The sequence below is a fragment of the Triticum dicoccoides genome, chromosome 2B (assembly GCF_002162155.2).
Source record: "Triticum dicoccoides isolate Atlit2015 ecotype Zavitan chromosome 2B, WEW_v2.0, whole genome shotgun sequence".
NCBI lineage: Eukaryota > Viridiplantae > Streptophyta > Magnoliopsida > Poales > Poaceae > Triticum > Triticum dicoccoides.
In genome coordinates this window covers 433,583,198-433,597,154 of record NC_041383.1, presented here as the reverse complement: position 1 = coordinate 433,597,154, position 13,957 = coordinate 433,583,198, and the positions used below count along the sequence as shown (strand labels likewise).

General features: G+C 39.3%; 1 protein-coding gene across 1 annotated transcript; it reads left to right on the top strand.

The window, feature by feature from the left end:
- The first annotated feature begins 1,394 nt into the window (after positions 1 to 1,394).
- Positions 1,395 to 13,167, top strand: LOC119364080 (dynamin-related protein 3A-like). The gene is made up of 20 exons (XM_037629484.1): positions 1,395 to 1,806; positions 2,997 to 3,279; positions 3,368 to 3,396; positions 3,482 to 3,583; positions 3,867 to 3,935; positions 4,044 to 4,103; positions 4,615 to 4,728; positions 5,067 to 5,115; positions 5,456 to 5,562; positions 6,788 to 6,880; positions 7,003 to 7,095; positions 7,169 to 7,306; positions 7,954 to 8,067; positions 9,078 to 9,212; positions 9,333 to 9,357; positions 11,497 to 11,618; positions 11,708 to 11,854; positions 12,356 to 12,408; positions 12,516 to 12,615; positions 12,722 to 13,167. Exons 1-20 carry the CDS (start codon positions 1,450 to 1,452, stop codon positions 12,857 to 12,859), a joined length of 2,328 nt encoding a protein of 775 aa, XP_037485381.1. The 5' UTR covers positions 1,395 to 1,449; the 3' UTR covers positions 12,860 to 13,167.
- Positions 13,168 to 13,957: the final 790 nt, after the last annotated feature.

The window sequence follows — 13,957 nt, the reverse complement described above, 5'->3', positions numbered from 1 at the left end:
TCAATGTGTTGAGACTTATCTGAGATGCATGGCAAGTACAAAACCTAAAGTGGTGCTCTTGGATATCTCTAGCTGAATATTGGTATAATACCACATACCACACTGCTATCAAAATGCCCCCTTTCAAGCTCTTTGTTGTTTTTTCCCTCCAATAATTTTTGAACTAGCCATACCTGGACCCTAGGAGAAAGAAGCTCACAACTTTTTGTCCGCTAAGCAATATATGCTGGAGCAACTAAAAACCAACTTACTGCAGGCCCAGGACAAAATGAAAAATCATGCAGATCTTAAAAGAGTATAGAGAGTTTTTGAGGTGGGAGGTATGGTATATCTCAAAATGGCTCCCTACAGACTAGCAGTTTATGGTTTTAGAGGCGCCTTGAAATTGCAACATAAGTATTATGGACCATTTCTCATTGTACAAAAGATTGACAAGTCTGCTTACAAATTTCAGTTTCCTGAGCATGTGAAAATTCATCCAGTATTCCATGTTAGTCAGTTGAAAAAGCAGATTGGTCCAAAATCCATACCTAGTCCAGGGTACTACCAAGACTGGCCCAACAGAGGTTCTTCAGGTCAGACAAGTTTCCAGACATAACATGCCGGTGGTACAACAGTTAATACAATGGCAAAATTTATCTTCCAAGGAGGCCACCTGGGAGGATACCGATTTCATTAAGTATACTTTTTCGGAGTTTTTGAAAGTGACAACCCAAGCTTGGTGTAATGCAGCACAAGCGTCGTGTGGACACGTCGAATCTTACAAGGGGGCAATGTCAGGACTGACTGTTGATGGTTCAGTTAACACTTTCAGTCTTCAGTAAAAGAGATGTAGCGTTTCAGACAATATCGCTTCAGCAACAACGAATGGCGACGATGGCTTCTGCGTCTACAACACGTCTCCACCATCCGATGTCATTTACCGTTGTCACTGTAGCGTTTCACTTTCTTTACCACTAGCTGTCATTTATCTGCTTATAACGAGCCGGGTTGTGGCTGGAAGGTTCATGTTGATTTCCCCAATTGCCAACTATGGGTTAGAACCCTAGACAATACAACTCTCTTATAGCAACAAATACATCTCAAATCCGAGCTAGGTCACGATTTCCTCCATACAATTTCCCAAATAGATCGATAAAACTACTCGGGTCTGACACGGAGGAAACGACGTGATCCATGTGGTGATTAGAAGAGTTTCCCTATACATATACTGATGGAAATTCTTTTTCTTCATAAATTCCATAAAAAATGCTGTTTTGTTTTCGCCTATATGGAAAACTTTGTAAACTTTTGTTTTCATTTCCATTTTGTAAATTTTCGTTCTGTTTTGATGCTGCAGGTATCTCACACAATACGCACATCCACACAAAACCCCAGCGAAGAAAAAGAGAGGAAATTAGCCCCAAAGCGTTCCCTCTAGTCTCCCAAAACCCAACACTGTCGGCGGCGATGGCTGACTCGGCAGCGGCTGCTGCGGCGGCGGCGGCGCAACCGGCGACAGTGGGCCAAGCCGTGATCCCGCTCGTCAATAGGCTGCAAGACATCATGGCGCGGCTGGACGGCGACGCCGCCGCCGGCGTGGAGCTGCCACAGGTTGCGGCGATCGGCGGGCAGAGCAGCGGCAAGTCAAGTGTGCTGGAGGCGCTCGTCGGCCGCGACTTCCTCCCGAGGGGCCCCGAAATCTGCACGCGCCGCCCCCTCGTGCTCCAGCTCGTGCGCCACTCGGCCCCCGAGGAGTGGGGCGAGTTCCTCCACGCCCCCGGCCGCCGATTCGACGATTTCGAACACATCAAGCGCGAGATCCAGGTCAGTTTCTCTGCAATTGCTGCAGCTTTGCTTTGCTGGGTGCGGGTGACATGTTTGCTGTCGCTGGGGGCTTGAAACGAGTGCCTTGGTCTCACGGATTGATGTAGCTTTGCTTGTTTTCCGAGTGTATGCAATATGTTTGCTGTAATGCTGGGTACCCAAAAATTGTGCGTCAGCCTTGGTGACGGCTGTAGCTTTGCTTGTTTGCTTCTTGTACTCTATAGGCATTTTTGTTTTGCTGATTCCATGACTTAAACAAAGGATTGTAGTTCGTAAGAGTACCACTACAACTATACATAACTTGCAGTTTTTGTAGTTTGCGGATGGAGCAACGATTGTGCTGACATGCTGTGTTACTTCTGCACTAGCACCCGCCGATATTACTGGCTGGAATTTTATCAGTTAATGTCCATCTTCTAGTTTTTTCTTGTCGAAAATAACTGTTGCTTAAACTTTGCAGCAGATATTGTGAATCATGCACTTTTAACATTACTATGGACCTTCCAGTCAGTCTCGTGCACACAATTATTTCTTTATGGTGGTACAATCATCATCAGGACAAAGTTCGAAGATAGTTCTGTTCTTTTTTCTATAGCATGGCATCACTTTGCAAGATGCAAGTAATCTGAATATTATCATGCATCCCCAGTATATCCGCTTATTAGCCTATTGGTGCTTGTTAGCCTTGCTCAAATGCCGAAGCCAGTTGGACACTAACACGCGGGAGGATCATACACGATAAATATACTTAGATTCAGAAAGGTTGCCTTAATGGAACACTCCGGAGAGTTTGTAATTGCTTTCTCATGTGATAGTAGTAACTAGTACGCCCAGCCCCCCCCCCCTCCCCCCAGCAATTGATGGTCAAAGGTAGAGAAGTTTGACTGCAGGCTTTCTAGGACGGACATAATGTATTTTGGAATGGAGGCAGTATTTGTTTATATGTCTATTTTTTTCTTGTCTAACTTATGTTTTCATTGTATTAGTAAACATGTAAGTCCTGAATATTTAACTTTGTTCCTTCTGTTTTATTTATCTTAGTCTTGTGAGACACTGATTTTCCCCCTCTATTCATCTTATTCCACTCTTTCTATTTGTAGCACCTCTCAAGTAATATTTGAAACTGTATTATTTATTAATTGCATGCCTTCATAATGTTCTCACGAGAGAAATATATTGCCTGCTTTCAGTCGGAAACGGACAAAGAAGCTGGAGGTAACAAAGGTGTCTCTGACAAACAGATTCGTCTGAAAATCTTCTCACCAAATGTAATTGACATCACATTGGTTGACCTCCCTGGAATTACAAGGGTTCCGGTCGGAGATCAGCCTAGTGATATTGAGTCAAGAATAAGAACAATGATCATGCAATACATTAAGCATCCAAGCTGCATTATCTTGGCCGTCTCACCCGCAAATGCAGATTTAGCTAATTCTGATGCTCTTCAACTGGCACGGCTTGGTGATCCTGATGGTACATAAGCAACTCTATGGAAGAATTTATTATGAAGTTCCTTGTAGCTAAGAAGTGTAAACTTAACTGTTTGCTGTCTTTCTGGCAGGATCTCGTACAATTGGTGTTATCACCAAGGTATTAATGTGTGTACAAAATTAATACTGCAAAGTTGTTACCTTACTCGTGATGACAATTTTGATTTGTTTTTCAATGGCCTTAGTTGGACATCATGGACAGGGGTACTGATGCTCGTAACTTTTTACTGGGAAATGTAATCCCCCTCAAGCTTGGTTATGTAGGTATTGTGAATCGCAGCCAAGAGGTATATTCCGAGGCAAAACCACAAAACCTGATAATTTTGTTTGTCATTTTGAATTTCATGTTCTGACTGCTCTTTCTCTCTCACACACACATAAAAAGACGACAAGAAACTCATGTGCTGTGCTGTTATATTTCTAAACTTCTTAGTTCTTTATATGTGTTGGTAGTGAATTCAATTGGTTATTTAAACTTGGATCTTAGCAGTTAATGATAATGCTACTGCCTAAATTGATAAAGTTATTTGTTCTAACTTCTAATCTAACACAAGTGGATGATTCCTACAGGACATCAACTTTAACCGAAGCATCAAAGATGCACTTGCCTTTGAGGAGAAGTTTTTCTCGACTCTACCTGTATGCCTGGAACCTGTGAATTTTCTTGCAGCAGTACTATCCATTGTGACTAGGCATATTTTCTTATAAGCTGTGTCTGATTGTATTTATTTTATTTTCTTTTAACAGGCTTATCATGGTCTTTCACAATGTTGTGGTGTTCCTCAATTGGCCAAGAAGTTAAATATGGTATTGACACATTCTGTTAAATATTTGTTGTACTTTTCTTGCCCCTGTATTGCCTATGTTGCTTATGTTGTTAGTCTCTTTGTACTTCATTTACCAATAATATCCTGAACAAACATCAACATACCCAGGCTCCAGGAGAAATGTTTTTTTGACACTAATCTGATCTAGGATGAATTATTCCCAATTTACTGCAAGATAGTGGGTCAATGAATGATTTTTCATGTTTAAGTTGAAACCTCTAGTTTTAGCATGTAACTGAGAGATTAACTTGATAAAAGTTGGTGTGGTTAACAAAACTTTTAAGTGGATGAAATATAATACTTCTTGAATAGTAACTAATGAACGCCTTGCTGAAAAAGGTCAAGCCTTTGCCGTATGTATTGATGCACTATCTATGGGCACCTTCGTTTATCCATAGACACTGTCTATGATGCTTCCATAAGTGATATTAATACATCTAATGATTCTATCTGTGCACCTCATCATTGCAACTCTTGGCTCTTATTTACAGATTCTACTAAAGCACATCACAGATATGCTTCCAGGTTTGAAATCTCGAATAAATGCTCAGTTGGTAGCAGTTGCCAAGGAACATGCTGCATATGGTGATACGGCAGAATCGACGGTAATTACACTGATATTACATAAGTATAAATTGTGAATACCTGCTTTATGATGGAACTGTCATTTATTGCTGGGATGCCTTAACTGGGCACAGTTTAGAGTTTGCTATATCTTATATGCATTGGCATGAGAATCACTTATTAGTTATTACAATTATCATATGTCATGCTCTGTTGAACTACATACATGACGCATTACACCTGACTCCCTTATGCATGTTGTTTTTCTTAGTAACCATATATTTACCTGATCTTCTCTTGTTTCACGCACATGTTGGTTTCTTTCTAGTGTCATTTTCTTTTACTTTTCAACCCTGCCTTTCTGGTCTTCGATATGCAGGCTGGTCAGGGAGTCAAACTGTTGAACATATTGGGAAAATATTGTGAAGGTAAGGAAGAATGATCTGTTCCATTCATTGTAAAACCTTAACTTACTAATTTTTGTTTTGTTGCTATTTTTAAGAACTATTGCTGTTATGGTGACTCAATCAACAATCCTTTGTAGTCCAGTTCCATTCAATAATTAATTCAAAACTCAGAAAAAGTACTTATATCTTTAAATTATCTTAACTGTTTAGAAAGCATTTGCTTGTTTATTTTTACCGTTGTGGAACTCTTTTAGTTACATGACAATTTAGATGTCAGAATATTAAGAACTTATTTTGTGAAGTGTTTGATTTTCCCAATGCTATTCTTTTTCTAATGTTAATAATATCTTCATGTTTTCAGCTTTTTCTTCGATGGTGGAGGGGAAAAATAAAGTGTCAACAGATCAGCTTTCTGGTGGAGCAAGAATTCACTACATTTTTCAGTCAATTTTTGTCAAAAGCTTGGAGGTTTGCAAAAGCAATAGCTTGACATATTTACACAGCAGACATGTATCCATGTTATTACAATTCACTGTGTGTTAATATGAGAATTAAATTTGCATATAATGAGAATAGTGCTCCCTGGGACTAGTTTGCAAAAATACTACTCACTAGTTACAGAATTATGCTTCATCTAGCACTCCGCCAAATATACCCCTTTGCTTCATTAAAAACAAGCGAGTGTCTCTTTCTACTCCTAAAGCACATGCATATGTTACTCCTGGTCCTGGACTTGATAATGCATCAGCCAGCTGCTGAGAAAATGACTGCATGCATCAGTTAGAGTTAGCGCATGCTTAAAATCTCAATCTAAGTCACAACTGAAAGCCCTTGCTGCTGCAAACCCACTAGATACACAGTTGGGCTTAATGGGCAGCATGGCAGGGCGACACAGCTGGGAACATGGTGCAGCAGTTGATGCTTCAGTGTAATAGTGATGCGGGCGGTTGGCAGTGAGCTCCATGTTCGCAATACTACACGAGCTAAGTGGTTTTAGTGGGTGCTATGAGAGCAGAAATGTGGGAAGTGATACTTTGACATAAACTTCATGTCATAAACTGACCTACACAGTGGCAAAAAATAAAAAATAAATACAAATTCACAGCGAACAGCAACTTCTACCATTTTCTAGATTAAGTTATTGTGGTGATTTTTCCTTAGTTATTTTGTATGTAGACTGATTTTGCATTTTGTGAAATGGCTGGTTCTTTGGTGATGACCTCTCTCTTTTTCGGGAATTTCTTGTGATAGTTTAGTATGCCTTACCAGAGAATTTTCTTGAGATCTGCCCTTTCAGGAAGGGTTCTGCTCTCCATAGTCACATTATAGTATTTTCTGCCTTAATTGTTGTGTCCCCTATATCAACATGCTGTAGGGGCCCCCGCAAAAAAAATGCTTTAGGGGAAAAAGTTGTGCACTGTAATAAACTAGTATATCTTCCTGCAGATCATTTTAATTTCTGGGCAGAAACAATTACCTCGTGCTAGTGTTACTTTTATCATCGTATATTTTGTTGACGCTGTTTATCATCGTATATAGCTATATGGCATTACAAACGACATTAATTCCCATCATTTTAGCAACAGTATGTGTCATAATTTTCACCTGTTTCATCTTGTGGTTCACATATTTCCTTTTTTGTGTGTGATAAATCTAGTGGTTCACATTTCTTAGTTACTTACTCTATATGAAGGAAATTGACCCTTGCAAGAATATAAGCGATGAAGATATCCGCACGAGCATACAGAACTCTGACGGTCCAAAGGGGGCTATGTTTCTGCCAGAGGTTTACCTTTTCTCTGGATGATGCAATCCTTACTTGTTAAATTTTTGTTATTCCAGTTAATGTCTTCTTACCGGACTCCTCCATGCTCAGAAGTATGTTTTTTTTCCTATTATAAATTGTAGGTGCCTTTTGAGATTCTTGTGCGAAAGCAGATAGGCCGTTTGCTTGATCCAAGTCTTCAGTGTGCCAAATTTATCTATGACGAGTTAGTCAAAGTATGTACCCGTAACTATGTTATTCCTATCAACCTCTAATTACGTTAGTTATAAGGTATCCTGAATAATGCAGATTAGCCATGGTTGCTTAACTAGTGAGCTGCAGAAATACCCAATTCTTAAAAGACGGATGGGTGAATCAGTTAGCAATTTCTTGAGAGATGGTCTTCGACCTGCGGAGACAATGATAACTCATATTATTGAAATGGAGGTAAGTGTTTATATTCTGAGTTCTTATTTGCCAATTGGTGGTAACCATTGGATTTCTCCGATAGTAAAGTTTAATTTTCGGGGTGTTTACTATCCACAGTATCCTGCAACTAAAGTAACCAACCATTAAACAATCGGTTGCTTTCATCTTACACTATTGGATATGCTTTGCAAAGAAGCTGGTTTTAACAATGTGGCTGCTATAACCTGTCACTCTGGTTTAAGGGTCCCACTATACTCGTGTCCCCCTGTATTAATGCAAGGATACAGTCTTGAGTATCCTAACAAAAGTTGGTTATTTATGCATTTATTACCAGTTATGTTTTAAATATTGTTGAACAAGTTAGGTTATTATGAGCTCAGCATTGTGATGATCTATCTCAGTTGTAATTGTATTTAGTTTTTTCACAATCTAATTCATGTTTTCCCATGTTCTATTCTGGTTTCAGTTATGGTAGTTACATGTTCGGTTATCTATTCCAATTAAGAACCTTCTTTTTTTTGAACTTTGTGGATTGGTATTTGACACTGGGGTTGCAGATGCATGCTAATGAGTGTCTTGATTTGTTATTCGCTTGTGCGCATAGCTCCATTTTATTGTCTTTTGTGTTTATTTTCTTATATGCAATTATACAAATATTTCTACAGATGGATTACATAAATACCTCACATTCAAGCTTTGTTGGAGGCAGCAAGGTTGTTGAACTTGCTAAGCACGAAGGTCTATCTTCGAGAGGACCAACTTCACTATCGGTTCACAAGGTAACATCTTTTCCACCTCAGATTTTGTATCTATTCCTGAATAACGTAAAGAGAAGTCCAATGTGGATGACTGGGATGTACCTTTGCAACAATGAACCTTTGCATTTGACTGCTCTGCTAGTGCTATCCGCGGAGTAGTTTTATTCTCTTTAGTATGACTAATCAATTTTTTAATGTCACTAAGAATTCAATAGTAAACGACACCCGCAACCGCTCCTTTTGAAGAAAACAATTAATTGAAAGGAGTAGGTCAACTCGCATGATGGCTCTGGAATCAATGTGGATGGAAGTTGTGTTTATACACAAATTGTTCTAACTTGAATAATTCTATGTCAAAATCGTATTGACAGATTACATACTGTCAGCATGCTCACGGAATTCACTTCACTAAAAAAAGAGTGAAAACGTGAATTTTTAGTGTTGAGTTTTTCTTGTATTAGCACAGTCAACTACAACTATTGTCACAATAATATAAGTAATTTGATTTTGTTTGAATTACTACATGATTAGTTATAATTGTTGACACAACTAATAAAATTAAGAAATAACAGAAGCCCCAGGACCCAATTCTGATCTATCTTCGACTGGGGCGAACATACGTCGATGTTGGTATAGATAGTTGGTCATGCCTAATGCGTGATATTTTTCGTTCGAGTAGTTTGTAAGATAAGAAATAATTTGGTAATGAGTACACTTATATCTTAAATATGGCTGTCCTCATATTGTTAGTATATACTTTCTATGTGTATGCAATATATATTCCGAGAAACATGCATTTGACATGTACAATTGCTAGTAAACATAAGCCGGGCATAAATCAATCTGAGCCACAAGGTTTAGCGAATTTACAAAGAATCAACTTGTGCATTTTATACATGTCATCTAATTGCAGATTACTAGAAGATGGTACTTGACATACATCAACATTTCTAATTAGTTGCTAAGCTCATTTGATTTTGTTTAGACTCGAGGGGAGGTGTTACATCTTTTTTCCACTTCACTTATTGCAGGATGGTGTTGGTATAAGTTCTGAGGCGCAGCTAAAATCTTCTACTGAGAACAATGTACAGATCAAATCTGAAAGAGGTCAAAAGTCACGTGCTGTTTTTGCAAGAGATACTTCCAGAGGAGCAACAGCTGAGAAGGTTATCAGATCTCAAATAGTATCTTATGACTGTTTCAAAATTTGTTTTCTAGATGTGTTATAACATGATATTAACAATTTTACCCAACTTCATTTTCTGTCTTGTGTTTCTGCTGACCAGGGATTTCAGCCTGATACAGATGCAGGTAAACCAGTGTAGCTGTAATTATACAAGTCATATGCTTGATCTGCATTTCTCTGCTTTGGAGATTTTTATCATTGTAACTTCTGTGCAAGCACGATGTCAATCTGGGTTGCACTGAATTCATATGATGTTGCATTTGCGTCATGCTTTCCTGATAGCTCATTTGATTTCATATTTGAACCAGTTATATAATATATGAATAACTAAGCACTGTTCATTTGCTAGTAATATGTCTAAGAGGTTTAAGTTCCCATTTCCTGTCTGGTTATGGTTGGTGCTGGCGGATTTGGCGTCATGGATCATCATCTTCCAGCTGAAACCTGACCTAGTGGCCTGAACTGGGAAGACCTGGTTCAGGCTAACCAAGGTGCCGGTTGATCCAGGCCAGGCTTACCCAGGCTTCTCCAGGATGCAACCAAATGAGCTCCAGGCCAGGCGTTGAGCAGCCGGGGCACCAATGAATTAAATCCTAGATCACATGGCCCAACCTGTCAGAACTGGACATATATGTGATTGGCTAATCGCCATGCACTGCTGCATCAGTGTATTCATAATACCATCTGTTCACTTCCTGTTTAGAAGAAAATAACCAGTTGCTTGTTGAGACGTGATATTCAGATGTGCAAATCGCCCAAACTTGCCCGTGGTTAGCCCCATAGTGGTTTAACACGAATTTAACGAGTCACTGCTGCACCTGGCTGGTATAACCTGTCCTTAATCCTAGCTGTTTCGACAGGTTAACGCAGGCAATTTGAATCCTGCTTGGCAATTCATACGATACAAAGACAAAAGAAAAATCTTCTGATGATCCGAAGTTGAAATACAGTATGATATGACCAAATCGACCCACCTTTATGCCTTTGGTTTATAAATCTATTTGTGGAGAAATATTTACTCGCTGGGAAGCCACATGATGTGAATACCTTCGGTTGGGAACTTCGACTCATCCTTTTTGCTAAGTGATGAGATTGGATTGCCCATATCAGATATAAACTATCATATTTCTGAATACTACCTCCATTATCTTTTACTTGTCATTTCAGATTTCAACACAGAGTATGTTTGGATCCAAGGCAAGGGAAATCCTAGTCTTTCCAAGCGAGATTGGTCATTTGGTAAAAAATATATAGGTTTGGTGGCAATATAGCCTGCAACTTTTGCCTAATTGTAATTAATACAAGCCCTTTTGAAAAAAAAGTCTCCCGCACGGGGAGATGAGCAACCATGGAAACAGTAGTATTGGATTAGTGGAGTTGTGGTCATCCGGACTGCTTCTTTGTCTTGACCACCATCCATCAGGGCATGTGTTAGAGCGTCATTGCTGTGAACGCACCACCCCCTTTCGTCCCATCTACCTATAGATAATTTTGTTGCCGAGGAAGTTTGATTAGTTACTTTTCAAAGTATATTCTACATTTGTTTTCCCAAAAAAAGAGAGTATATTCTGCATTTTAGCCTTCATGCAACTGAACAGTGAGCCTTGCTTCTATGGGCCATCTTAAACGGGCTAGATGAATGTTGTGTAGCTATGCTACGTGAGGTAGTAATTCAAGTGCACCCAGTCTCCAGTACACACCATTGATCATTACCCAATACACACTGTTGCCCATTACTTTACCTAGTTATAAATTACGTAATAATATAATGACATGTTTGTATTTTTATATGAAAAATCTACTGATTAATATGTTCTGGGCATTGTTGGTCAAAGTTTTCTAACTTCGTCTGCGCACATACTAGGAATATAATGATATCTACCTTTGAACGGCAGCAATGATTGATGAGAAAGGCCAACTTAGACATACATAAGAAGTTAATAAATCCTGGGGGCATTTAACTAGCACACTGTACATCGTTGTTCCATATATCCCGTGCATCCTTTCTGGAGCCACCCGAGACACAGCCTCGATATTATAAACTTTGGCCCAAAAATATGTTCTGTTTATATTCGAACTCGCCTTAGTGTTTAGTACCTGCAAGTTCTATACATTGAAGTGTTCAATACCTGCAAATTACAATATATCAAACAGTTCTGCCAATTATTGCAGTTGTATATAAGGAGATATGTTTTTGGGCTATGATCTGAAATCTGGCACAATATTTTTGGGCTATGGTCTGAAATCTGGTACAATCAATGTAGGAACAAGTGTGGCAGGTGGAGGCCAGAATGGTCACTCACTTGTTAGTGGGAGTTTGTCAAGCATGTCAGATCCTCGAGGTTACAGCCTCAATAGCTTATACTCTATGATTCGGTTAAGAGAGGTGAATTTACTATCACAAGTGAACTTTGCAATATGTAATTCATCAGGACTTCATATTTCATCTTCAATTCTTATCCTTGTTCTTACTAGCCACCGAGCACCTTGAAACCATCAGAAAACAAGACTGACCGGGACAGAACAGAGATAGCTATTGTGAAGCTTTTGGTCAAATCTTACTATGACATTGTCAGAAAGAGTATTGAGGATGCGGTTCCCAAAGCTATAATGCATTTTTTGGTAAGTTTAGTGTCTACAATGTGGTGATACCTGTTAAAGTCTTGAAGATACCTTGTTGACCATCTACTTATTGGTGAATTTGCAATACAATTCTACTAACTTATTTGCTCTTTGCTCCAATTGTTAGAGAGCTTTAACATACCTGTTGTTAAAAAAAAAGTCTCCAACGGTCGATTATATATATAAATAAAAAACTCTGGCATGCTAATTGTGGATGTTATAATATTTAACTCCTGGTGTAGATGTATGTAATATTGGCATACTCTGAATCAAAGACAAAAACTACTTCTCAAGAGAGGTTTACTTATCTCTTTTTGTCCCTACCTAGACATTTTCTTGCATGAACTAAAAATTTGTTGCTAAAAGTCATAAGTTCCAGCAACGTTGGTCATTGTGCCAAGCAAAGTATCATTACTTGTTAATTAGTATTACAATTAAAATCCAACTTCCAAAGTAGTCTGTATTGGTGACGCTGGCGTTTGACTGATCTTTTTACTTAAGGTGAACCACACAAAGCGGGAGCTCCACAACGTTTTAATTCGGAAACTGTACAGGTGACTTGCACTTTGGTTCATGTACTTGCTAGCGAGCAACCCAATCGTAAATTTCAGATTACTTTCTATCTGGAAGAATCATTCTATAATGACGATCTGGTGTGCAGGGAGAGCCTACTTGATGACATGCTGAGGGAAACAGATGAAGTACTTATCAGACGGCAGCGTATTCAAGAAACGCTCCAAGTTCTTGAACAGGCACACAGGGTATTTACTCCTCTCCTAGATGTTCTTGTCAACTTATGCGTCGCGCATCCATTTTTTTTATTTTTTTTTTGCGCCGAGCATCCATTTGATGTTTGTATTTTTTCAGACGCTTGAGGAATTTCCTCTTGAAGCTGAGAAGCTTGAGAGGGGCTACAGCATCTCTGAGTATGGCACTGGCCTGCCGAAAATCCCTGGACTCAGCAATCGCAATCCTAGGGGATCCTCCCTTAACTTGTACAGTTGAAAGAAACATCAAATGTACATGAACATGCTCATGTGGCATGTTGGTCGGACCCAGGTGCCAAAAAAGGGCACCTCTTCACTTGGTTTTGATTCAATCCTCAATCATTTTGGAGCTACTTGTTTGAGTTTTGAGCTGGGCATCCAAATTTTGTTCTACAAAGGCATTTCTTTGTAATCGGAAGCTATGGCTGGAACAACACCGGGAGTAGATCAGTATGTAAGTTACCCCCCTTGTCAACCTGACAACGGGGAACCACTTGCACTTATATTATTATTATGCAAGGCTACAATTGCCATTTTACAGGAGCATCTAATAAATTTTTTATAGTTATAAGCACATGCCAAGCAATTCCTTTTGAAAGCCCCACCATATACTCCCTCCGTCCGAAAATACTTGTCCGAGGAATGGATGTATCTAGATTTATTTTAGTTCTAGATACATCCATTTGCATCCATTTCTACGACAAATATTTTCAGACGGAGGGAGTAGTTGGTAAGCCCCACTATATACTCGTAGTTGGTAAGCTTCGAATCTGGTGTTGAGCTACGCATCATGTACTAATCATGATGTTCTTAGCAAGGCATCGGTTCAATCAACCGGTGTTAGTTTTTTTAGTCTTATTAAAAGGCGTAATGTGTGTCGGCAGAGTTCTTGAACTTTATGGGATCAGAATGCATACAGTAAGAATTGCAATGTTTTAGTGGTTGTCCTGCGAATAGTTCTCTCGACCTCGCATGCTCGAAACATACTGGTGCTGCATCAGCATCACTCTTCAACACACACCCTATATTATTATTTTCTGCTTGGATTTATATTTATGTTCGATTGCCTAGCACTTGTCCTCGGGTAGGAGAAACTACGTGGTTGTTATGGTGGAACCAACCGAACCGCGGCGCGGTTGATTATTAGTAATCTGGGGACGTCTAAGCGTTGAACAGACTTGCACAGAAGATTTCCTTGGGCCCGCAATGCTTCTCTTATATGCATGTGCATGAATCAGTTCATAGGCATATTCTACGCTGCAGCACCAACGCTGTGTGTGCACATGTGTATTTGCTGCCGGATGGTACCCCAAGATCTTGGATTTCAAGACGAAAA